The sequence below is a fragment of the Pteropus vampyrus genome, unplaced genomic scaffold (genome assembly GCF_000151845.1).
Source record: "Pteropus vampyrus isolate Shadow unplaced genomic scaffold, Pvam_2.0 Scaffold2, whole genome shotgun sequence".
NCBI classification, from domain to species: domain Eukaryota; kingdom Metazoa; phylum Chordata; class Mammalia; order Chiroptera; family Pteropodidae; genus Pteropus; species Pteropus vampyrus.
In genome coordinates, this window is record NW_011888783.1 from 20526801 (window position 1) to 20554733 (window position 27933).

Sequence of the window (27933 nt, forward strand, 5' to 3'; positions counted from 1 at the left end):
AAAACATACAGAAAAGGTAAAAAAAAAAAAAAAAGTATATGTTTACTTCTATACCACTATTAGATTCAATAGTTATTAACATTTTCCATATCTACTATATCTGCTTATTTATATTTTATTTGCTGAACAGTTTGAAAATAATTTACAGACTTAATACATCAGCTTGCATTCTCCACAAATACAGATGTGTTCCTACATAACCACAGTACTTTTCCACACCTAAGAAAATGATCAGTAATTTCCTAAAATTGTCTAACACCTAGCATATTCACTATCTCTAATTATTTCCAAATGTCTTTTGTAACTTTTCCTCCTTCCCTTTCAAACACAGGATTCAGGCAAGGGTCACATGTTGCATTTGGTTTTATGGTTTTTTCAAGTCTTTTTAAATTTAAAACAGTCCCCTCACATCTTCTGTTTTCCTCTTTGACACTGACTTTTTGAGGTGATCAGGCCACTTGTCTTGCTGACTGTCTTATATTCTAGATTTATGATTTTTTTTCTGTATTGCTGCTGGTTTTAAAAGGAGCTATCAATGAAGGAAGCTATTCTACATGTAAGAATGCCAGTTAATAAACATAGAAGGAATGATAGAAGTAGAAAACCAGTATTCTTCCACCTCTTGTGAAATAATTATTTAAAGCAAAAGTGCTAAAACCATCAGGTTAAAGGTTTTTGGGAATAGGATATTCACATAATGCCAAAGTATTACTCAACAGAATATTTGCCAGTTGCAGTATAGGACAACAATACCTTTATAATGGCGAGATCTCAGGCCTGGGGACCAAGTAGTTAAACTTAGCATCACTCTCAGTGAAAGTACCTAACACTATGCACCTCGGACGTGCTGCTGTAAGATGGGCACAGTGTCATCTATGCAGTATTCTTCCCCCAAATACTTGATTCAACCTAGTCAAACCTTCAGACCTAACTTTCAGTTAATAGGAAATAAAAGATAGAGGAACAAATTAAATGACACCATGAGGAAACAGACCAATCTAGTAATGCTTTTAAATGAATTTGAGTTTTACTAATCACTGTCAGCTTTACCTTCCCCTGAAAAACAGTTGTCTGTGCACACCTGACACGGGGTTACTCAGTGGACAGAGGTTCTACACATGATGTGTGGACCCCTTGCAGTTACTGCCTTTCCTGGGGAATCATAGAGCGCTGTAGACTATAGTCTCTTGACAGGATCATATTGCAGCTTGTACGGTTCTTAATAAATATAGGAATTTAGCTCACAGATGTGTTAGTCTACCACCTTTTAGAAACACTGAATTCACTTAGTGAAGTGTAAGGAAGAAGGATGGAAAATTGATCATGCCCCAAATATTTAACTTTGAGGAGTTTGTGTGTTTCGCAGTAAAGGAGTTTGGAAAGGACTGGAAAATTGGCAGTATTTTATTTGGTGCCAGCGTGTGATTAATTTAGTGTCTGGTTTTTGCTATTCCTAAAACTGGTCTTCCAGAAATACTCTAGGATTAAGTTGTTTCATCAAGGCAGTGTATTTATCGAGTGGTCATTGTTTCAACTCTAATTTATTATTGATCTTTCAGGCCCACAGCAGCAGAACTTTTAAAATGCAAATTCTTCCAGAAAGCCAAGGTAACATGCTTAAAAACCCAAGTAAATCTGCTATTTTGAAATCACTATGAATTTCTATGTCTTGTATTTGCTGTTAAACTGTTGGGAATATTTGTTTTGCAGAACAGAGAGTACCTGATTGAGAAGCTGCTTACAAGAACACCAGACATAGCCCAAAGAGCCAAAAAGGTACGTGCCATTAGCCCTCCTGGCTCGGTAGGAGCTGCTCCCCTCCCAGGGAAGTGAAACCCATAGAAAAAGGAGGAAAGAGAGTTCCACATACTCAGGGTATAATTATGTAGAGGTTAACTGATTAGTGATTACTCAGATAACTACATTATGCCTTTTGGTTATCTCAGCTTGCTGTTACGCGTTCAAGTGTGCAAACAATGTGAAACTCAAATGATTTCATATTTCCATTTATCAGCTTTACTTAAAGCAGGTCAGAGGGGAGGGGACTGCCGTGAGCTTTGAACACTGGGTAGGGAAAATATCCTCGAATGTCTTTCCTTTGGATTTTTTAGAAGAGGAACGATCTTTTTTAAGCAGTCTGAAATTGCAAAAGGAAAAACAAAACTTTCGTTTTTAATGATTATTTGGAATATCTGTGGGATCTAGGTTCTTTCTTCATAAAAGACCCATGGTCCCTTTTGTAGTCTATCTCATGTTAATTAAATTATTTTAGTGATTACTTGAAAAACTTTCCATTCTAGCTTTGAGATTTTTAAAATGGTGTATATGTGTGTATTTATTTATGTCGTTATCCAGAGTTTTATTTATCTGTGATTATTGATTTCATTATGGTATGAAATCTAACAAAATTTAACCCCTGCTTTAATTTGGTTTAGTTTGTTGTTAAAATTATATTAGATATTTATAATTAAAAATATGTAGTCAAAGATTTAGAAAGGAAGGTCCTCTTTTCTCCCTTTTTGCAGTTGATAGCTATAGTGAAAGCTGATAAGAATCTGAGTTGTCTGCTCTGTAAGTAAAATTGGCAAAGATATATTCATTAGTGGTTGCATCTCATCATCCTAGCTATAAGTAAGTTTGTTAACTTCCAGACATTGCCTTTTCTAAAATGTTTTGTATGAAATGCATTTAACTAATGCTTCAGAATTGTTTTATATGATTTTAAATAGAATTCAGTAAATGACCTACTCTGTACAGTTATCTGAGTGCTTCTCCTGCACCAGCGAACTTCTGTGGGATGGACTGGTTCCTCGGCCTGAACTAGGGCTAGGGGGTGGCCATGTTGACAGCAGAGACCTGAGCAAGGTTGGTCTGTGGGATGTCTCTGAGGAAAAAGTGAAAGTTTGGCAGATAGTCCATCAGAGTAGCACATCTCCAGGGGTAGCAGAGAGAGTCGAACCTTCAGTTTGAGGCAACAGAAACTAGACGTGGTTGACCAGTAGCTGAGAGCTCCACCGAGAAGGCCGAAGGAGGAGCCTGGAGAGATTCCGTGGGGTGTTGGAGTCAGCATGAGGTCTTTTGATCAGATATCTAAAATGTCAGCCAGAGTTGAAAAAAGATGTTAGACAGCCATTGGCTCGTACAGTATTTGTCCCCAAAGAACATTTTTCTTCGTCTTTGCTTTTTTTTTGCTAGAAGTTTTATCTGATCTCATCCATTAGCTGTGCCCAGAGAAGGGAGTTTCCAGGCCTGTTTCCTCCGCACAGCGTAAGCTGCACACCTCCCGCTCCTTGTTAAGTAGCTGACCAGCTTCTGAGGTGCAGTGTCTCCAAAGAGTACTCCTTCCCTCCCAACTCCGATCTTCCTGTGCTCCGTGTTTCTTTCCAAGTCACCCAACCTCAGAATACTGGAATTATTTTACTATTTAAGACGTCCTTACCCCTTTGTCATCCCCATCTAATCTCTCTCCAGATTCTCTGCACATTTCCCTCTGCAACATTGCTCGGAACATTTTCCTCCTGTTTTTAACTGGACAATTGCAGTAGAGTTCTAACTGTTTGCCCTCCATTTCTTCTTTCTGTTACTTCTTAGACATGAGTACAAGATTAACTTTCTGATCATGTCACTTAATTGCTCAAAAGTGGTTTTCAAAATTTAACAAAAACTAAAGCAAATACATAGGAAAAAAAAAAGATTTATATCACATAAAGGCCAAGTTTCTTAGCCTTGAATTCATAGCACCGTTTCAGATTTCAACCTTATATTCTAAACTCCAGCTGAATAGAACCACTTAAGGTTCTCACTGCATAACCCATGCCTTACTTTGGAACTCCTTTCATCAGCTTGAGATAATGAAGAATTTGTTTACATCATGACTTTATTTCCTTTCTTTTAAAAAAAATATTTAAATGATTTATTAAATATTAGCGTGCTGTGCATTTCAGATCCCATTTTGAATGTATTTTAAACAATAAGCAGCTAGAATTTGGGGAGATGTGATTTTTCAACCTTGTCATCTGTCGTTTCCTTGCTCTTTGATTTTAGACTTAAACCTTAGGGCTTGTTCCTTCATCTATGTCTTCAAATGGAAAATGGCCACACATCTCAGTCATACAGAAGAGTAAAGAGAGAATGTAAATTAGTTTCTTAAATAACTATAGAAAAGGGAGTGACCCATTGTAATCGTATCTTGGCTCTCTAGCTTCAGTAAGTTGGCTATTTTCCTGTCATAATTCTCATTTTAAAGGGCACTTTGGTGATCAGCTCCACTCCAGTCCTTGCCCCTAGGTTCCATGGCAGGTGCACTGAACAGATCAACATTGGTCAAAGTGCATTTTTTAAATTAGTTTCAGGTATACAGTACATTGTGTAGACATTTATATAGTTTATGAGGTCATCTCCACAATTACTCTAGCACCCATCTGGCTCTACGTGTAGTCATTACAATAATATTCCTTATGCTGACGAATTCCTTATGCTGTACTCTATGTCCCAGTGACTATTTTGGAACTTCTCATTTGTATTTCTTCATCCCTTCACCTTTTTCACATAGCCACCCCCACACCCCTTGCTCTGGCCATCATCAGTTTGTCCTCTATACCTTTGAGTCTGTTTTTATTAGTTTGTTCCTTTAATTCTTTAGATTCCTCACATAAGTGAAATCATATGCTGTTTATCTTTCTCTGTCTGACTTATTTCACTCAGCAAAGTACCCTCTAGGTCCATCCACGTTGTTGCAGGTGATATGATTTCATTATTATTTTATGGCCGAGTAATATTTCATTGTCTATATGTACCATAACTTCTTTATCTAGTCATCCGTTGATGGGCACTTAGGTTGCTTCTGGATCTTGGCTATTGCGAATAGAGTTGCAGTGAACATAGGGGTGCATAGATCTTTACGAATTAGTGTTTTGGTTTTCTTTGGACAGATACCCAGAAGTGCAATTGCTGAGTCAAAAGATAGTTCCGTTTTTAGTTTTTTGAGGAACCTCCAAACTGTTTTCCACCAACAGGGTACAAGGGTTCCCTTTTCTCCACATCCTCACCAGCACTTATTGTTTTTTGATTTATTGATAATAGCCATTCTGACAGGTATGAGGTAACATCTCGTTATGGTTTTAATTTGCATTTTTCTGTTAATCAGTTACCTTGAGTATCTTTTCATATGTCAGTTGGCCATCTGCATTTCCTCTTTGGGGAACTACCTATTCAGATCTTCTGCCCATTTTTTAATTGTTGAGTTGTATGAATTCTTCATAAATTTTTTGGTATTAACCACTTATCAGATGTATCATAGGCAAATATCTTCTCCCCACAGTGCATGTCTTGTCCATAGTAAAGTGCCCACAGATATTTGCTGACTCGGTGAACATATGTAATTGAGTGTACCAAGGAAAGGCCATTCGAAACTGTTTTTCACTCACCTAAACCCCCAAAATGCTTGGCATACACTTGTTCCTAGGATTCCTGTTAATAGCAGACAACTCTTCCTCTTTGGGGCTCATGGTGTTGGTAACCAGTTATGCTGGCCTTTATTTGAAACTTCTCATGCAGGCTTGGCCTCTAGGAAGTAAATATTATTTTTATCACCATGTGCAGTGAAAACCTTTGTTGTAGGATGTCTTTGCTTGTCTTAGGTTCTTATAGTGTTTAAGTAAATTTATTTTAAAAGTGGGTACAGAGGAGCCTTTAGTGTTATTTGTTTACTCAGTTTGGACTTCTCTTCAGTGACATCTGCTGTTTACTTCCGTGTTTGCTGTGGTACCTCCTAGTTTTTTGTGCTCTAGTTTCCTGGTATAGATTTGTTCCTTAGAGGCTACTTGTTAATGTTAATCCTTTGATTTTTGTCTTCTCAGTTTGTTGTTTTTTAAAATAGAAGCAGACAGTCCGTTGATATACCAGTGTTTATATGTCAACTGGGACTGTTGACCTAGCTCTGGACATTTAGGGAACCATATCGATTTGAAAATTTTCTGTCATAAACAACAGCCTCTTCTCTTCCCTTATGGTAACCAAAATTAAGAGAAATTTTTCAATCTGCATTTTTCTCTACCATGAGCAATTCTCATATTTAAAAGAAAGAGGGCTGATACTGTAACTGTTCTCAGGAAGTCCCATAGTATGAGAAAGGCAGAGGCCTATCATACTCATGTTTGGCCAGGAAGAGAAACGTTAGTTGAGAGGCACATAATTCCATGTGGGTAGGTGATCTCGTCTTCATCCAGACTGACTCTTTTAAATCAGGGTGGGGAAAAACACACACACACATTAAAAAAATAGGAACAGACTAGTGTGGCTTCCCTGGCAATTTAGTGATGTCAAATGATTTTTGTATGTATAGTAATTGCAGAAATTAGGGATATTCATTTTCCTCCTGGAGGTGCAGAATAGTTTGTCCATTCTAGGTTCTTTTTTCTGATAGCGTGGTTTATGGATCATCTTGATTTTCTTTTGCCCTGATTTTTCTGTCTGTGAAATGGAAATTCTGTCTGACTCCAGGCATGTAGTGAAAGGTAATGAGAGATTTTATGTTCCTGGAACATAAGACACTCTTGAAAATTATGAATGAGGATATGATGCTAATAATGACCCATGAGAACAGGGTTAAGTGCAGCTGTTTAACTTCTTTTCAATTTCTGACTTATCCTTGTGTGTGAGAAGAAAAGGCATCATAACCATTCCTCCTCCTTAAGTGACGTCTTAAGTCTCCAGCCATCTTTTGGGGTTCGAAAGCTTGACCATGTCGCATTACACCATTTACTCTGCTGGATTCACTGGGCGGGGAGGGGCATAAATTGTTCTGTTAAAATCAAATGCTTAGGGCTGTGTGCATTTTCTGTTGGAGCATCTAAGCATCAGAGTTGGCCGATGGCTCCGCTCTGTGTCACCTGACACAACCTTGAGTCACCACATTCACACGTATATTCATACACTTTCTGTTGCCAAAACACACTGATGACAGGACAGAGGCAAAGGGTTAGTAGCTGCGTAGATGTCTAAATGCCATCTGTGCAGCCAGCAAGCATATTGGCTAGAGAAGGGGTGAGGTAAAGAAATGTAATACACAGTTCTTTTTATTGCAGTTGTCTGTGTTTTCCATGGGAAGTTGAATCACTGGAGGATTTTTGCTTAAATTTTCTTAATCATGAAATTGAGAAGTTAGTCATTATCAGAAGAAGGAATGGCATATTATAGCACTACTACCTTTGGGTGTGACCTTTGTGAATTGGAACAACTGGGATAGTTTTTGTGGGTCCTAGAATTTCTTATATCAAGCTGTAATATTGGTTTCATATTGAGGACCCAAGGTGTTAAATTTTTTAATCCTCCTACGTGCTTAAGAATAAATGGTAGGAATATTACAGCTCACATTTATTTAGTACAGTTGACCCTTGAAGAACATGAGCTTAAACTTTGCAGGTCCACTTATACACGATTTTTGTTCAATAAATATACATTAAATCCTCCCTCTCCATGGGTTTTGCATCCACAAATTCAACCAACTTCGTGTCAAAAACAGTACTTATTTTCAATCTATGGGTGGGAATCCATAGATGTCGAGGACTGACTGTACTTAACACATGTTCAATATTTGTCCTTTCTGGTTTCGCTTTTTATTTTCAAATAACTTCGAACCTACAAAAAAGTTACAGAAATAGTGCAAAAAATTTCTGTATATGTTTTCTCTTTCACTCTTTCTTTTGAAACATTTTAGAATGTAGATATGATCCCCTTTATCTTTAAATGTACTTCAATTTATATTTCCTGAAAAAAAAAAGACATTATCTTATATAAAAGAATATAATTATCAAAATGAAGAAGGTCACATTAACACAATACTAGTATTTAATTTTTAGATCTTATACAAATTTTGCCAATTTTGCCACTAGTCTGGCTCAGGATTCAATCCAGAATCATTTAGTTGTTATGTCTCTGTTAGGCTCCTTTACTCTTGTTTTTCTTCACGACTGACACTTTTGAAGAGTACAGGGAAATTACTTTGTAGAATGGCCCGCGGTCTGGGTTCGTCTGATATTTCTTCATGATTAGATTCAGTTTCCGCATTTTCTGACAGGAATGTGATGCTCTGTTCCTCTCAGTGTATCATGTTGAGAGGCACATGGTATTAATTTCTTCCTTTACTGATGATATTAACTTTGACCACATGTTTAAGGTGGTATCTGCCATTATAAACACTTCATTGTAAACACAATTATTTCTTAGTAGGAGAGATTCATTACTAGTACATTCCTACATGATACTAAACATTAAAAGGGAAAATGAGTGTACTTACTGTACTGAACCATTAGTCTTTTTTTGAGGAAACATTTATAATTTATGTCATTCTAGTTGTACATTCATAGGATATTATCGATAGGATTTTCCTATGATTTCTAAGTGATGCTACAGACAAGGAACATTTTGTTAGAGTGTGATGTTCGGATTTGGATTGGAAGTGGGAATGTCCTCTGTATCTAGTCTGGAAGCAGCAGTAGCTGGATCTGTGTCCTCCTTTTGGTGAGCTGCCTAATCTCTGATCTTAATCTGTCAAATGGAGCCAAGGATACTGACATTGTGTGGCCCAGAGTATGAGAGACAGTCCACGGAAGATGAGGGACGGTCCACACAGGACGTCTGACACTGTGTTTGGCAAGTAGAGCATGCTCAGTCTAATAGTGGCTGCAGTGACTGTCACGTAAATAAAGAGAATAATTATTGTGGGTATAGAAGATGAACATTTTAGAAGTACACAGTGAGATAGTGGGTGAAGAAAGAGTCCTGGTGCTGGGCCAGGTGGAGGTGGGTGATGAAAGTTGATTCTGTGGCTGTTGCTTTGGCTAGAATGGAGAAAAAGTACATGGAGGCCTACAAAAAGAAGGAAAAGAATGACGTTGCTGTCACCTATTCACCTGTCTTCATGTTTTTTGTGTTTTGTTTTTTTTTTTCCTGCCCCATCAAGGTGCTGGCAGTGGGCAATAGCCAGGACTTTTTCTCGCTGCAGCCACCCTCTCTACTGTGAGAAGTGCAGGTTTGTGTTTGTGAAGAGCCTAAGAATAGTAAGGGTTAAATCAACACATAGCTGATATTCTTTTACAGCTTTTAGAACTCTTTCATATAAGCTTTCTTATTTATTCTAAACAATCGCGCTCGGAAACATGTACAGAAGATATTATTATCACATGTTACCGATGAAAGCGTGAGAGCTGAAATGGCTTGCCTAAAGTCACATGGCTAATAACAGGCAATTCTTATTTCTGGTTCCATGCTCTTTTCACTAAATTATACCTCAGAAGAAAGAAGAGATGGCAGAGGGTAGGAAGGAATTATAGATGGAGAGGAGTAAGCTGAGTTCAACGCCATAAGTTGGAAAAGGAGAGTTTCATTTGTTATTCTCAGAACCAGTAGTATGCCATTTAACGCACATGATGGGAGTATCTATGCCATTCATTGGCACTCGGAGACACCGTGAGCATCATTGTTGGAACCTGGAAGTTTGCTAAGGTTCTAGCAGATGGGGAGGGAATAAGGGGATAAAAGGACTTTGGAGATTCTGAAGGGAAAAGAGATGGCTAGTGAGAGTTTGGCAGCATTGGTAGTTGTTATAATCTGCCAGAAGCTCAGCTTCTCATTCATAAAGTGAGGACAGTCATACTACCCATTATATTTTCGAGGACTACATTAGGTAAAGCATAGGAAGCATATAGCACAATGATTGGCACAAAATAATAAATGAGAACTCTATAATTATAGTAAATTTTATTTTTTATAATCACATGTATTGCTTTATTATTATAGTTTTGGTATTATAATGTTATTGTTTTTGTAACCCTTTTCGTTGCTGCTGCGGGTACCACTGCATCGGTTCCTGTTGCTGCTGCTGCTGTAACAGCTGCTACCATTACAACCATGCTGCCAATAATGGGCACTGAGATGCAGATAAAGGACACGGTCCAGGCAGTGAAGCTCATATTTCAGTGGAGAACACAGTACAAGCATCACAAGACATATAAAACTTATAGCATAGCAGAGAATAAGTGTTTTAAGATATGGACATAGAATATGTACTACAGGAATGGGAAAGGCCATGGAGCTGATGGACGGGGGAGCATGGGGAGAGGAGAGAGAGAAAACTTCATGCTCATTGTGCACCTTCATGCACCGTGCTAGATACTTGGTTTACACTGACCTTAATTATGGCAGTCTTATAACAATCAACGAAGTACCGAGTAATAGGACAGGATAAGATCTGTTAGGTTATTAGGACTGGTTTAAAAAAAAGCTATAAATATTTTGAACTATGAGTGCAAAAGAGCAACTAAGATCATAAATGTCTTTATAATCCTTCAGTTCAAAGACCTGAAAATTGATTGCTGGGGAGGCTGGGCCTTGACCCAAGGCCACGTCGTCATAGAGTGGCAGAGTCCGAGGCCAATTTCCCAGTTTGCTACCATTTATTCTCTTCTTTTAGACAATAAAGAGGGAAAATCACTCAGAATTTCTGAAAATTTCTCCCCCCACAATCTTATAATTAATTTATAAGACATTGAAGGTTATACATTGTCCAGAAACTGGAGAAGAAATAAGGTAATTTCAAATGCTTTATAGATGGATTTTAGTTTCGTTTCAAGTTTGCCCAGTAGAGGGCAACAATGGGTTCTAATTCTGTGAGGTTGTGCAAAGCAAAATGAGCAAGTTTTTGGCTTTGTGGAAGGCCTCAGATTTGGAACAGGCACCTTAGTCAATTGAGGTGTTTTTTTTGTTTGTTTGTTTGTTTTTTTTACTGGGCAAGAGGTTGAAGGGTGATGGTTTAAGTGCTTTTTAATACTACTGCTTTCATTTTGAATTACAAATCAAAAGTAATCTGACATTTGTATTTTACATAATTCAATTTTGTAAAATCTCAATTTTGAAGTTGGGATTGGAGAGTTTCTAGTATTTGGTGGTCAAATTAACACTGTTCTGGATGGCGGCAGGCTATTTCCAGAAAGTTCTTTAGTTCCTGCGGTTCTCCTCAGGGTCAGGTAAATAGAAGAAGGAGCCAAAGTGTATGATAACTCCGAAGGACAAGTGAACTGACCTCTACAACTATCACATTTATTTTGAACTTAATACAAAATGCTCCCGAGTATTCAGGTAGGTCTGAGGGTGCATGTTCTCTTATTGTTTTGTTTCTTTTCCCCATCCTCTTGTTTAAAAACAGCCATGTATGTAATATAAAAGAGTAGAAAAAATACTTAAAAACAACAACAACAAATTAAAAGCAGCCGTATGTATTGGTAATATATCTTATTTGAGGAACCCACGTGCTCAAAGGGAGGAAGGGAGACTATGGTGGTTGAGTGTGTTATTTTTCCTAAATTGGAGCTGAGAGAATAGTTGGGCAGAGAGGTTAAAGTTATTGGTTTATCTGGGTCTGTAACTGGGACAGATGTTCCCTGAGTGTAAGCTCATGGATGTTTTCATTAATTTTTTTATTTTAAATGCATTATTTTAGTCAGTTTAGAGTGTTGAATTCATTTGGTCTGAAAAGTGCTTTTGGACACTAGGTGGTGCTATCAGAATGGTTCATTTAAGACTGGATAGGAATTGCTTACTAGTCTACAAAGAACTCAGTTGTAGAATTTTTTCTTTTGCACTGTGCCTGCTGTAAGGAGCCTGACTGGTTTGTGCTGGGGTGGATTAAGGAGAGGTGAGGACAGAGGAAACAACAAGAGAAAAAAGCATCATAAATTACTTTCAGCTCAGTTGGCAAGTTGAGTAAAAAATGCATATATTCTGCCCCCTTTCTGATGACATTTTGACTTTGAGCCAAAAAGATCCACTCTGGAAATTGTGATTTGCTAATTCTGGTAGCCCCATCTTAGGGGGAATATCTTTATTTTCAGAATGAGATATCTTTTAAAGATACCAATCTCTTAAGAGAACTTTTAAACTTTTACAGATCTTATACACTTTTAGAAATTTAAACATAAAGACATTCACTTTGCAGATATTGTGAGAGATACTGTTTGTACAACTTTAGTCTGTAGAGAACAGATCATTTTCTTTTACTGGAACCAAATAGGCCAAATCGATGGCCTTATTTACCTCCAGTTACATTTTTGAGATCTGCCTGTTCAAATGTATTATGTGCTTCATGTTTTGTTTTGTTTTGTTTTGTTTTTGCCTTTGGGAAGTTTGCTAACTCTTCCCAAGGCTTGACTGCATCAGCTAACTTTTCTAAACCTTAACTGGCATACGTATGCCCAGAGAAATCCTGAACTGACTGCTAATCCAGTGTTCACTGAGCATCACTGATAACGAATGAGGTACTGACCGCTACGAAGGTCGTTTGCCTTTATTCACCTTTCCACCTCACTCTAATACTAGCATACCATGTCTTTTAAAAGTAAGTAAACCACGGAAAATGGAAAGGAAATGGGCTAAAGTTGCAGAAAAATTAATATAAAATGTTAGATGCCTTTTGATCTTGTGAAAACTCTAATAATATTGTGCCTTCTCTCTGGTTTAAAACTCTTCCATGGCTTTTTGTTGATTATAGAGTAAGTTCCAAGTTCCTGCCACCGATAGGATGAGGTCCAGTCACTTGCAGGGTAAGGATCATGCAAGGCTACAATGATCTCTGTTTGAGCCACCTCTCCAGACTTTCCTTTGGCCACTCACCACGTCACCCATAACACCATCCTTATAGAATTACTATTCTACTTTTCTACCAATGTATTTCTGAAATTCCCACATGTGTTTTCCACGAAGGTGCTTATGCTGGTCCCTCTGTTTAAAAGGCGTCTCCTCAAACTCGTTTCTATCCAAGTTAGCACCTCTTCTGTGAAGCTTTCTCGTATTATCCCTCTTGCACCCTAGGCTGTTCATCAGTCTTCATCTGTACTGCTTCTGTGCCTTGGACATGATTTCCTTGTTGCATTTAGTGTCATATATCATTTATTTTCTCACACTTTTGCCTCCTGTACCAGACTCTGAGCTCCCTGGGTGCTGTAATGGTGTCATATTATTCCCTGTGTCCTCAGTACCCAGCACAGGATCTTGGTCAACCAATAACTGTTTCTGGAATTGGAGTTCAGTGAGCAAAATTGCAGTCATAGTGATAGCCTTTATGAGAGTTGATGGGTGAGTATGTGTGTGGGGGGTGGGGGAGCAGGGGATGCAAAGCAAATCTGCTTTTAGGTTTAAAAAAGAATAGTTAAGATATTTTTTCAGTTGGTGCTGTATTCTTGTATTTCACATCAAAGACTGTTTAGGTTATCACCAACTTGCTAAGAGTCTGGGGTGAACCAGTTTTTTGACTCAACTTTACCACCTTATTGTAAACTAGAACAATTAGATTTTATTACTTAATAGTTGTGCATTATCCACTTCGTGTTATTTGACACCAAAATTTAGCCCCTAGCACTCAGCATATTCTGTATTGGCATTTTCTTTTCCCAGCCAGCAGGAACATGTTTTCCTGTCATCTGAAGCTACATCTAATTAGGAAGCTATTTCAAAACCAGATTTAAATTAGTTTTTAGTACTCTCTAATTTTGGATTACCCGTTATTTATCCCCTCGTTTAGGGAAGTAATTTAAACTTAACTCTTTAAACTTTTTATTATGATCCTATAAATTTTTTAAAGGAATATGACATTTTGGAGAAGGGAAGGTGAAGGAGATAGAAAATAAGGGAATCGTTGCGCATGATTGGGAAAGGAAGACGTTCCTGCCAGGGGAAGGAATCCAGATGTTTTTCCCTCCTTCCTCACTCGCCCCTAAAGTTGTGGTCAGGAGATGCCAGCAGAGGGCGTGGTACACACGCTTAAAAATTCATTGTGTGAGTATAATAGAGGGCTCTGCTTGTTTCACATTAATTACATTTGATCGTTATAATAGAGGTGCATGACTCTTGGTTTGCTTTTTTTTTTTTTTTTTTTTGGTAAAGGCCAGACTTTTTTTTTTCTATTTCTTTTGATTTTGAAATATAGTAGTCTTAAAACAAATTAAAAAACACCCAGTTAAGGTTACACTTTGATATTAGGATTTTCTAAGCTTCTCATTAAAATACTTCTCACAAATTCAAATACTGATTTAGAAGAGTGTATAATAACTTTTAGCTTTTTTTCCCTCACACACAGAAAGGAAAGGAGCCCTTGTACAACTTACAAAGCGATAACAGAGCTAAGAAATCCAAACAACAGTCTTTAACCCAAATTTAAAAGTCCACTTGAAATTATTTTAGTTGTTAAAAAAAATCCAGTTCCTTAGTTGATACAATTCAATTGAGGAGGAACTGGGAAGATCCTGTTTTATCAAGACTGGAAGGTCTCCTTCAGGGATAAGGACAAAGTACTGAGGGGCGGGCTTTCCCTGTGACCTTGTGGAAAGCAGGAGGAAATGGGGAGGAGAGAAAGGAAGAGGAAAATGAGACACCAAGCCTGGAAAGAGGTGGAAAAGGCTCAGGGGTAGCTCTTGGCGAGGAAGCTGGGATTCACAAGAGTCTGTGCTCGGAGGCGAGGCCGAGCTTGGGCTCTCCCAACAGGCCCCAGCCGGACAGTGGCTCTACCACTCGCTTACTGGATAACCTTGAGCATCAGCTGACCCCTGCTCGCCCCACCTTTGCCTCATCTGTGAAATGCAGATTGTGCAGTGACTTCTCATTGATCCTCCAGGGTGAAAATCAAACCCTTAATCGGGCTTCCAGTGTTTGGCATGGTCTAGTCCCTTCCTCATCTTCAGACCCCTCTCGTACCATTCACCCCTAGTTCTCCAGGTGTCCACTCGCCCAAGGCTCTTGCACAGGCTTGTCTCCCCTCCGTGTGTAAGTGTCAGCCCCCTCCATCCTCTGCAGACCCCAATTCTGACTCAAAGAGTCCTTCTCCAGAAAACAAAATTGGAATCATGCTGTATTTGTTGCTCTCTGATCTAACTGCATTTTCATTTAAGATACCTGTGGACATCTTTTTGTGTCAAGAAACATAGATTTACTCAATCGTTTTTAACGCCTGTGTAATATGCTATTGCAAGAATGACTATAACTAATAATTAGTTATTGATGGACATTTCTATTGTTTCCAATTTTTAAATTGTTAAACGCACTGGGATGAACATCATTGTATGGGCATTATTGCATATAGTGTTACTTATTTTGTTTGGATATGTTCCTAGGAATGGAATTGCTTGGTCAAAGAGTATAAATATATGCTTTATAATTATTAATACATACTGGCTTACTAAGGTTTAAAATGGGAGATACTGTTTTCAAATCCCAGCCTAAGTCTCTGGTCTTTCACCTGTAGAGTAATACATATCACACACACACGCATACATGCATTCAGTGCCTAGTGTGTGGTATTTAATATTATTTATTTTTGGTATTGAAATGTTATTCACATACACTTGTTTTCCATCATTTTTTTATTAGATCTGCTGTTAGCTATTTTGTAAAGAACATTCCATGTCTTTTGGCAGTTTTTGCAAACTTGTCTTTCAGTAACTTCGGAAGAGATAAGAAAGCACCATGTACTAAAAGCCGATCGATAGAGAGCCTATTATGGAGGTCCGAGGTTGGGGTCCTGAACTCTTAGGGCCTCTAAGAGTAGTTAGAGAGCCATTGATGATGAGAAATATGGAAAGCCCTATTGTTCTGCAGCCTGTTCTTGGATAAAGAATTATTTTTAGAGTGGGCACTGTGCTGAGCATATAGTTTACTAGGTGTTTTTGCCCATTATTCTGTCACTGCAATCTCTTCTGTTCAGAACAAACAAATGATACACCAGCTGCCAGCCCGAGAGTAACGATCAAACCATTTTCATCATCTCTTGGTTTATGGTTTTAGAGTGCTCGTTATGTAGGTTCGATGTCAGCTATTTGTGCTGCATCAGGTGCTGGTCTTGCCCAGCACCTCCAGTCACAGGACAGCACCACACAGTTTGGATGCTGAGCTTTTCCTCTCATTTTCTTTCGTCATATACTAGTATCTTGGTTCAGATCCCCTGTGATCCTAACCATTTATAGCTTTTAGAGTTGAAAATCCCATTTTTCTGAATCATTGCATAGGATATTTTTAAAAGGTATAAGGTATAATCTTGAGGTTACATCCTCACTGCCACTTGGCTGGCCTTGAACCTTGGGTGAGTCTCCCAGCTTCTCCAAGCCCTGATTCCCTCACCTTCCCAACTTCTAAGAGTTTTTGTGACGTTTCAACTTGATAGCTTATATCGAATGCTTATGCAGCATCTGGAATAAAACAGGGAGTCTATAAATGCTTTTGCCTTCTCTTTTCCCTCTTTGCTCATCAGGGAACATTTTGTAAGGAAGGAGTTGTGTGTTATACAAGAGAGCATAAGGAAGTGTTTAAATGTCATGTGAGGATTGTCTTTTATTTTCTTAAGGAAATTAATGTCTAAGGTTAGTGAATTTCATCCCACTCTTTTCTTCTCTCTTCCTGTCTCTGAAGAGCCCCAGCAGCTAATCCTCGTTCTTCAAATAGAACTGTTTGTTCTCACTCTTCTGCCAACACTTGCAGTCTTGCTAGTTTCCTTATAGGACTTCAAACTATTGAAGGGTTTTTTTTTTTTTTTTTAAGCTCTATTGTTTATTTCTGTTTTAATTGTAAGATTTCTGATTTCATTTGTTTATGAATTTTTAAGTTATAATTAGAAAGGTTCCCTGTTCAATGTACTTTTAACAGTTATAATGAACTTATCTGTTAAAGTTTCCTGAAATAAATGACCACTAAATCAGTCCCTTCCCCACTGACATTTTCTGTAATATGATGGTATTTCTATGGGATACCTCTTGCTTTTCTGTTATTTACCACTTTGAGAGATATTCTCCTGTCCCCTTTCCTTATAGAAGCTGAAGGCTTAGTTGTTCTGAAACTTACTGTGTCGATACTTAGGCCTCTTGACCAAAGATTCACATTCGTTAGGGCTACAGCCATGATCCAGGACTCTGCATTGTTAATAAGTAGGTAAGTTGATGGTAGTGCAAGTGATTGAGACAGACCTGAAGGTCTGTTTCCAGGTTTGGAAGGAAAGCATATTGCTAACTCAGTTTACCAAAAATTATTTAGTAATCCTGTTTTATAATTATATAGCCATAACTAAAATGCCTATATTTCATCTACTGCTTTTCTCCCTTTGCCTCCTGGCCTTTGGGCAATGCTGTTCCTTCCTCTGTCATTTGTACTCTGAACTCCACTGGAGCAGCCCTTCCTAGTTGTCACTTGTGAGATCTATCTTATCTGCATTCCAGCAGTTGCAAGATGAGCTATACAATGTGAAGCAGAGCTGCAATATCTTCTTAAATTATGGCTTCTTTTGGTATCGCTTAATAGGTTTTGTAGTCATTGTTAAAGTGGGCCACATCTGTCTTCAAAGGGCACTGACTTTACTAGCATTATTAATATAGGCACTTATTTTACCATCCTCATAATGCTAGTTTCTGTAATGCATACTATAGGTAGGTGTGTGGCAGTCTAACATGTTGGGATGGTAAGCTGGATGAATGAGCCTTGGGAATACCCTCGTGCGGAATAGGGGATACAGTGATGTCGATGGAGAGTTTATATTTGAACAATGAAGAGACTGTCGGGAAACAGCTTTGAGCTTATAGGAGAGTTTCTAGAAATGGAAACTGTCCAAAGATTAAGTAGACTGAAATAAAAACATCATGAAGGATCTGCAGGACTGTCATCTCAACCGGAGCTTCCCAACCAGTGGCCAGAGCACACAAGTGGACTGTGAGTGGATTACAGGCGAGCCACAGTATTGATCCCCTCATTCCTCAGGGCAGTTGAACAGGGTTTGGGATGGCTGGAGTTCTGAGGCCAGTTGCTGTGAATCGTTTTAACAGATTATCCCAGTATGCTATACATATATTAACATTTTCTGCATGTACTGTGAAGTGCATAAGTTTGTGAAATAATCTTCCAAACCACTTGTATTAAAATTCTGTGCACCTTCAAAAAAAAAAAATCTCACCCAGAAGTCCAAAAATTTGATTATAAGAGATTTTGACAATGCTTAGGAGTTCAGAGTTCACTTTGAAGACCACTGGTCTGAACCTATCCTCCTGGTGTAGGAAGCAGATCCTGAGTTCTGTGGAGAGTGAATGGATTTTAAATCAGTGACCAGTCACTACCTTTGGCTCCTGATTAAGTACTGTGTTTTTATATTGTTTAAGCTGAAGCTAGGTGACTCAGATAAGAAGAATTAATGGATTACAAGTTTGTTGAAGAGCAGGAACAACCTTATTTGGTCATCTTCAGTGCTTACCATGTTCTGTGACCAAATAGATGCTTCTTAGATATTGGTCAAATGAATGAGTGTAATGGGATTTATTTTTGTCTCTACTGGCAAGTTGGGCTAGAATGTCTTTCAGCCATTCTTCAATAAAGATTTCAATGAAGTTCTTGTTTCTTATCAGTGTTTAGATGGAAGGAGGGTAGGTTTTTTTCTGTTGGAATAGATAGCAAACGCTCTTACACTGCACGTCACATTTAAACTTCCAAGAGACTTAGGAAGTACAGAAGAATTTGGAAGTGGAAATCCACATGATTATTAAAAATTTCTCTTTCAACTTACAAAGATAATTACTCAATTTTTTGGAATGAATTTTGCTTGTTTTAGAATACTTTCCCCCCTCACTGTGTATACGTGAGAAATGAAATAAGTTGAGCTTCCCAATAACTAGATCCTGCCTTAGACATAGATTACATTGTATTTCTGGGTTCATGGAAAGTGAAGACAATATGTAAAGGTCCAAAAGAAAACAGAAGCTGGAGGCTGAAATGTGAGTGGTGTGTTATATGTGAAGGTAAATGCCGATTCAGCTCCGCAGTGGCAAGGAAAGAGAGTTATGTCTCACCTGTTTTTGAACCCATGCACTGATGTTTTATTTCATTTTATTTTATTTTTAAGTTGACTAGTAAAAGTTGAGCCTGAGACTCCTGAATTAAGCTGATTAAGAAGATGGCTAAAATGTCCCTAAGTGGATGGTGCCCTTGGCTTCCAGTAGAAGAAAACACAAATATTCTTTGAAGGAACACTTTCCTCCAAAGATAAATAAAACTTTAGAACAAAGCAACTAATTTAGGTACCTCTTCAAAAAACTCAGGTATTAGAATTATCTATATTATGTATTCTATATAAAAAACAATATATGAAATATTTAAATAAAGGATAGAATCATAAAAATGAATAAGCGACATAATATTGAAACCGACCAGATTTGAAAAAGATTTATAACTGTTAAAATAGTAAAAATAACAACACCACCAAAAAAACCTCAGTGGAAGGAGTTAATGAATAAAATGTGATTGGACACCGACGAAAAGAGAATTGGTGAACAGAAGAAATTACCAAGAATGCAGCACAGAGAGACAGGAAGATGAATATTATGAGAGAGAGAGAAAGAAAGAGAGATATTAATAAATTTAGAAGGCAGAATGAGAAATGATATAAATCTAATTATAGTTTCAGGGGGAACATAATAGAGAAAATACAGATAAGGTAATATTTGAATAATTTTCCAGAATTTGTGAAAGAGCAGTCCACAGAAACAAGAAAAATATTGTGAACAATCAAGATAAATTAAAAAAAAAAAAATCTGCACTTTGGTATTTCGAAGTAAAACTGCAGAAACCGTGGAGATAAAAGGAGGATCTTAAAACCAAATAGTAAAGTAGAACAGATCACCTATAAGGGAATAATAACCAGACTGACAACAGATATCTCAGTAGCAACAATCAAAGCCTGAAACAGAGGAATAATATATTCAAAGTACTAAGAGAAAATTAAAATTTTCAACGCTGAGGATGAAATAGGCATTTTAAGATTAAAGAATTGGGAAAATTTATACTTAATGGTAAGCCTGCATTAAAGGAAACTTCAAGAAGAAGGAAAGGGAAAATTAAGAAGCTAAGCATCTAACTTGAATTAGAAAAATAATAATGTTAATCTGAAGAAAATGGAAGAAGGCAATTGATAAAGATATGAGCAAAAATTAGTGAAATTTGAAACAACAAAAAAGATAACACGAACAAATTACAGTTTCAGCAGAGATTAAGAAGAAACTATAATAATACTATGAATTACTCTATGCCAAATAGCTAAAGGAAATGAATAAATGATAAGAAAAATATAACTAACCAAAACCAAGTCAAGAAAAAAAAAACAACCTGAGTAATCCTATAGGTTAACAGACAGAAGAGGCTATTTTTTATTATTTCTAGTAATAATAAATAAATTTAACAAATTATTAAGTCTCACAAGAGGAATATAAGAATTTTAGGTAGAAATAGTATAATACTTATTAAGGAGATATTGAAAATCTAATAATCGGACAGAAAAACCATGCTCATTGATAAGAATACTCAGTATCAAAAGAAAGTTAGTTATCCTCAAATTGATTGACAGAGTCAATGCTGTCCCAAAGCATATTTTCTACAAAGACTTTTGAGATACTTGACAAGCTAATTCCAAAATTTATTTGTAGAATAAGGGCTCAAAAATACAGTGTCACCCCATAAGACATTGTGATTGTGGGGATAGACAAATGATCAATGGAATAAAATAACCCAGAAACAGAGCCTTGATATATGGCAGAGATGTATTGCAGATCTGTGTGGGGAAAAAAAGGAACTATTGTGCTGAGTAAATAGGGACAAAATATACATCCATATGGAAAAAAATTCCTATCCTATACCATACATATAATGTCATTCCATAAAATGTAATGTAAAGGCAAAACTTGAAAACTTTTAGAGAAAGAAAATATATTACTTTGGAGCAGGAAAGATTTTCTTAAACAAGATCCAGAAGATCTGTCTGTAAAAGAAAAATGTGCTGAAGTCACCTTCATTAAAATTAGGGACAGCTGTACATCAGAGAGGACTCCATTAATGTAGTAGAAAGATAAAACTTGAACTGAGAAAGGTATTTTTAAGACATACAACAGGAAAGTGATTGATATCCACAATATATAAAGAACTTCTTCAGATAGATAAAAAAATGAACATAAATACACAAACAGGTACTTTCCAGGTGAAGAAATACAAATGGCCCAGAAACATGTCATGAGATGCTACCAGTGATGTATTTGAATTAGAAAAAGAACAATGTTAATCTGAAGAAAATGGAAGGAAGGAGTTGATAAAGTCGTGAGCAAAAATTGATGAAATTTAAAACAACAGAAAGATATCATAAACAAATTAGTTTCAGCAGAGATTAAAAAGAAACTAGATAATATCAAACATATCAACATCATTAGTATTCAACAAAATGTAAACCAGGAAAACATGGTACCATTTTACCCCTATTAGATCAGCAAAAATTAAGAAACCTGATAATAACAATATCTTGTTCAGGATGTAGACCTCTTATAAATAGCTGCTGGGGGTGAAAAGTATAGTACAACCAATTTAGACAAGAATGTGGCACCTGCATATAAAAGATATTTCTATATCCTATAGGTGAGCAATTTTACACTTAGAGAATTCCATATCCAGAGAAACTTTTGCACACCATGCCAGGAGACATTTATGAGAATGTTCAGAACAGCGATGTTTGTAATTATAAATGTAAGAAAACTCAGATATCTTTATGCAGGAGAATGATTAAATGTTGTTTATCTATACATTAGAATATCAGACATCAGTGAAAATGAACAGGTAAGTCTCATAAATGTAATATTTAGTAAAAATAAGCAAACTACAAAAGACTATAGTCAGAATGATACCATTTTTGTAAAGCTGAAAAATGAGTGATAAAATATTGAGATATATGTATTTGAGATAATATTATTTTTTATAAAGAGGTAATTGACAAACAGAAAATTCATAACATTGGCCAGGACTGGGACAGGGGAGGAACACATGCATTTATGTAGCAATGTTTTATGTTAGGTATTGGTATTATGTTTCATAATTTACATATACATATATTCATTTATATGTCTCAAATATCATATAACATCAACATAGTCACTAAAGGTTCGACAACCCACCAGTTACCTAACCTCTTCAAAGCTCGAGTTCCTTATCTGAAAAGTAGGGTGATAGCAATAGTGCTTCTGTGAGTCATTGTGATTATTAAATGGGCCACGCACAAGGCTGAAGTTAGTGCCTGATACAGAGTGAGTGCACAGCATATTTAGCTTTTGTTATTGCATTATCTTTTTCCTTAAAACATGATGTATGATACTATATACTTCAACTAGAATTAAAGGAGATCGTGCTCCTACAGAAAGCACCACCGCTGTTCTGATTGTATGATAGAGGTATGTTCACAATATGCATTTAAATATGCATAAATAATACATATTGATTTATTCAGAAGTGTTAATGAGTTTAGAAGAGATTCCTTGCTTCTGACAGACCAAAGAGAGACTTTCTGGAGGGAGGAGCAAGCTTTATGCCTCCTAGGTCTTTTAAATTCAGGAATATTAACAAAGGTGTTCCATCATTGCTTGATGACAGTGAGAGAACACTGGAGAAGGGCAGTTTTCTAGAAGTGGGTCACAGGTTGCTATACCAGGTGGTCAAGACATTCCCCAGCTGTTGGTGATCTTGACTTAGAGGTCATCAAATTTAACTCCAGCAGTTTTGAATGCAGCTCAGTAACCTAGAAGACGTTTTAGAAAGTGAACCGTAGATAATTTAAAGTGGCGTGTTGCTGCTTCCAGGAGCTCTCTGGGTATAATCTGAAAGTACTCAGAGGGTAGGGAGAGATGGAAGAAAGAGGCAGACCACTCCAAATTGGTAGGTGGCAGTCTCATAAATTTAACTTCTGAGGCTTGTCTTAGGTGGCCATATGACGAGAAATTTCCTGCCCCTGCCTGCCAGAATGTTAAATGTTTATGTAAGAGTTTTAATAATGCATTCTCACCTGTAGCCCAGCACTGGTGTTCCGCAGTACTAGAGGTACAAGTAGGATAATAATATTTTACATTTACTAAAAAAAAAAAAAAAAAAAAAAAAAATTAAAAAAAGAGGCCTTAGTCAGTCACGTATACCATCTAGATAGTCTCAACAACACATACTCTCTCAAGGCTGTGTCCTTGGAAACTGCTCCCACTGTGGGAACGGTGGGAGAGCGGGCACTCCAAGCACAGGGCCTCATTGCCCGGATCCAGCCCACAGGCCAGCTGGTGGTTAGGTCCTCTTGAATATCTCCTCCAACACATTCTATAGTAGGTAGATTTTCCCAGGGTTGTTGAAACAGCAGTTGTGTTGGAATTAGGAAGTGAACATTTAAAATTTTGACTACACACATTGGGAAATGCTAACTGGATTTGTCAATGGTAGTGGTATTGGTGCTGGAGGAGGAGTCACTATTGAGTGAGTGATTCTTTGGCTTTTTACCCACAGTTTAGGAAAGTATAAAATGTTTTCTTTATGTGTGGCCAAAGGACGTAGTCACTGTGAACAGTGTCATAGTAGCTGTTACCATTTACGGTGGATTCATGAAGAATGTGAAAACCAGTGCAATTCCCACAGTTTGGGTTTTATTCACATGTATTTTAATTTTACTATTCAATATAACTATAAGGCAAACAAAGGGCCAGATATTTCACAGGGCAGTCTGTATGTTACAAAGTTGAACACAGGAGCATAGACATGAAGTGGGTTTTTTTAAGGTCAAGTAGTGAGTCACTGAGTCCAGATTTCCTTTGATGGCAACTCCCTGATAAGAAATGTTCAAGATAATTCCACATCTAAGTGCTTTACAGAGGCTGACAGACAGAGATGGTACTTGCCATGCACTGAGCATAATTATTCCAGTGTCTTTTAGGACAGATGCTTTTTTCTTTCAGGTATATACATGGTAAGTGAGATGAAACACTGGAAAGCTCCAGATTCCCCAAAAGCTTTCCTGTAGCCAGCTGTATTACAGAATAGCCCCTGAGTTTAAGACCTAAGAGTTTTTAAAAGACCAATGCACCACGCGGTGAAGTTATTTATCTGGGAATCAGAATCAGAAAAAAGCAAGACGCTTACAATATTTGAGAGTAAAGCCTGAGGATGAAATCACAGTCACCCTCTGATTTTCAATTTAATATCCATGAAGTTAACTAATGATTATTTTTAAAGTACTTTATAAGTAGTGCCATTAATGCTAAATAAATGCTTATGGTAATATAACTAACTCAGATAATTTTTAAAATTTAAAGCCATTTCATATGAAACAGCTGCCATTCTGCAAGTCACTCATCTATTATAAAAATAGCAGATCATCAAAACTATTTCTTGATTATTATTGAGTGAGTTTTATATTATCATGTATCCTACATAATTCTGGATTACAGTAAAGCTTTAATTCAGGTGCAGCTTAATCTGGAATATAATCTATTCTTTTAAATTTTAGTTCTAACATATATAATCAATAGGAGAATAATAGTAATAGCTCATCTTTATTGAGCTTAAACTAGACGAAATTCTGTGCTAAATCCTTGATTGACATTTTCTCATTGAATCATTATAGGATTCTTATAAGGCAGGTACTAATACATCTCCATACTGTAGATATGGAAACTGAGTGCATAGAATGTAAGTAATTTATCTGGAGTCTCAGAGGTGGTTTGTATTAGATTGGGGATATGTACAAAGGCAGTCTGATTCTAAAGCTAGTGTTTTAAAATATGCAATCCTGCGTTCACACTGAGTATTGTTACTTTAAAAATACATTGGAGTCTTGATATATACTGCTCAAAATCTATACTGGGATTGCAAGGCAAGACTGCCTTGAACAAAACCCTCATTGATCTTTAAAGGAAGATAGAATTCTTATCTTAAATTTCAGTGCTAAAGTGAGGTTCTAGAATAAATATAGCCCTTCAGTAGGACACAGCCAATTTCAAATCTCCCAGAATTGGAGTCATTACTCACACATAGTCTTGCCTTTTTGGTTATGAATCCTGCAAACCCTGGCTTTAAAATCTCAATTAAATGTGTACAGCTCCACACAATCCTTTTAAAATACACGATTGTTTTTTCCTGGAGATGTAAGCTCTAAGAAATGGTGTTTGCTGATTTAGAATGTTCCCTTTAATTTTCTGGGTTTTATGGCTGCACCTTGTCAGTCCAAGCTTACATTTGAAATTGATTTACAAGCACAGACTCTCTTTCCCAAGACCCTTTATTTCTCTTCCAGTTAGATCACATCCACTGTGAGGATTTTCTGAAGTGTGCCCACTGAAAGAAGGGCATAGTCTGCCTTTTGGAGGCCTGATCTGCTGACTTTGTTGTATAAAATGACTTCAAGGTACCCGCATGGGCTGGAGCTGGTTTGCAGTTTGCTGAATCATTGAGTTATGCTGTACCTAAGGGAGCAGAGGCCTTGTTTTGTTCCCAGTGAACACTGGGTTGGAAGAGAGTGTGGGGAATCTGAAGTTCATCGGAATGAGTAGAGTGGCCTGAGTTCTCTTTCATTCTTGAATTAACAAATACTCTGGCAATAACTGGAGATTATAATGAAGAAGCACTTTGAAAATCTAGCCTGCCTACCACTGCCAGAATCATCTTTTTGAAACTGTTTTTCACATTTATCTGCCCAATAATGAACATACTATCTTAGTTTTACTCTTTTAACCCCAAAAGGCAACATATTATGCAGTTCTTTGCCTTCCTTTTTTTTTTTACCAAAAATATTTCCATGTCTATGCAACCTTTCCCATTCTTCTTTATTGCTACCTAATAGTCTATTGATTATAATTTATGTAACCAGTTCCTTACTGTTGGGCATCTGCGTGTTTCCAGACTTTTGTAATCACAAGCATTGCTTCATTAATTATTCTTGTATACTTGTCATTTTGCATGTGTTTAAGTTTTTCTGTAGGATAAATAAACAACTAATGGAGGATCAAAGGATGTGTGCATATGTAATTTTGGTAGATATTGCCAAATTTTCTTCTAAAACATCATGGTTTCTCAAACCCTCATCTCCCACTGCTCTTTAGTCAGAATGCTAAATTTCAACTAAACTAATTAGGAGCCCTAATTAGTGGCCCTGGAAAATATGATACAGATTTTCACCTGTTTTCTGAATTTCTGAAAATATTACTTTCTTTTAGTCCATTCTATATCTTTATAAATCTTCCCCAAACACACAGGAAACTCCTCTCTCTTATGGGCCCACAACTTCTCAGTTTATGCTGCTTTTCTTGTCTGAGTTTTTATGGCCTGTACATACTGTACTCATGTAGAAACTTCATCTTACACTACTTGCAACTTAATTGTTTCTTTTGCAGTGTCTGGCCTTCTCATCAGGATTATCAACTGTTTGAGAACTCTTTGCTTTCTTTTTCTTATTTTATATTCCTTCTTAATGCCTTTGACAGTACTTTGCACATTGTAGGATTTTTTTCTTAATCCTAAGGAAAATAGCTTTATTGTTTTGGTAAACAAAACAAAACAAAACAAAACAAAACCCCACATGCTTATTGTGAGGGAAAAAAAGATATAGAATAGTGCCAGATATGTAAAACTCCCCAAAATATCACTACCCAGACATAACTACTCTTGACATTTTGTTCCACGGCCTTCCAGTTATCTCTTTATGAATATATATACACATATTAAGTTAGATGTGTACAGTTTTACATATGACCTCACACTGTTCCAGCTGTTAGATACCTTGCTTTTCAGTAAAAGACTTAGATCTTTCCCCGTCTCAGCTAATACTGTTCTCTATGATTTTTAATGGCTACATACTAGTTGTTTCTATACACAAACCAGTGCTGAACTCATTGACATTTGTGGTGTATACTTTTCTATTTGAGTTAATGTATCTATTGGCACTAGTGCAATTATCTCTTGTATAATCTTAGACATGAAAGAGTTGTGTTAGGAATGGGCACATGTCATGGTGTTTCAGAAAAGCTCCGCAGTCAGACCAGCAAAAAACCAAGCACTAACTCAGAGAGAAGGAGAACTCAGGTTTCTTATACGCAGTCCCAGAGGAGCTAGTGCTCTGAAGATCTGGGTTAAGAGCACAGTTACAACATTCCTTATATACAGGAATTTTACACAAGCTGATTGGTTAGTTTGAACTAAGACCGTTACAAATGGCAGGAGTTGCTATGGTTGCAAACAGTAACATTGGTAGAAGGATGGGAGTTGTTATTGATTACTGGCCGGTACAAAGTGATACAAATTGTTTCAGGAAGCGGGAGCTGCCAGGGGTACAATGTGCTATAAGAGACAGGATCTGCTAGGGTATAAACAGTTACATTTACAAGTCTAGCAATGTGCAAGTGAGCTCTTACAAGAGCTCCTGCATACAGCAAGCATATCTACAGAAGCAGAAGAGAGAGCCGGTTAGCATTTTGAATTATATTTTTCTTCATTTTCCTCTTCAGTGGGATCTAAGCAAGTACTTATAAAAGAGAAAAAAAGTTTACAAAAGTGTTGAGTACCTTTAGGTGGAATTCTGTCAAATTCTCGTAGTTAGCTGTGGCCTTCAGTAACAGTAATCAGTCATCAAAAAGTACCGAGAAATTTTATTACATAAGTAAAAGGAAAAAAGTCTTAAAGAGATACTCTAGGAGAAGTAACCTTTGCATGTATTCATGAGGATAAAGATGAATCATTGCTTTCTTCCTTTTATCCTGCTGGGCGGCAACTACCTGTCTTTCTCCTTTCCCAAACAAGTTTGGAAAACTTGTCTAATTTAGGATATTATAAAAGCATTTTCTCTCCTGCCAAGGTACAGAGGAGAATAATCTTGTTTTCTTTTTTTTAGAGAACAGTTTGCTTAGGGAAGTACACACTAACAAAAGCTCCTACAGCTGGGGGCTATTTTGAAACCCACTTGAAACATTTTGGTGTGTTCGTTTCTTTACTAATCTACTTTATTTCAGAAAAGATTTTAGATGGTTTACTAAGATGCAAGCAATGGGCTGGATAAAATTTATTTGATAGATGAGAAAAGGGGGGTAA

At 37.0% G+C, this 27933-nt stretch overlaps 1 protein-coding gene across 1 annotated transcript in view; it reads left to right on the forward strand.

Moving 5' to 3' along the window:
• STK39 (serine/threonine kinase 39) overlaps window positions 1-27933 on the forward strand; it is a 233354-nt gene that overhangs the window by 51220 nt on the left and 154201 nt on the right. The window contains exons 8-9 of the mRNA XM_023529694.1: window positions 1560-1608; window positions 1711-1776. Coding sequence (XP_023385462.1) covers window positions 1560-1608; window positions 1711-1776 — 115 coding nt within the window. The remainder of the gene's footprint in view (window positions 1-1559; window positions 1609-1710; window positions 1777-27933) is intronic.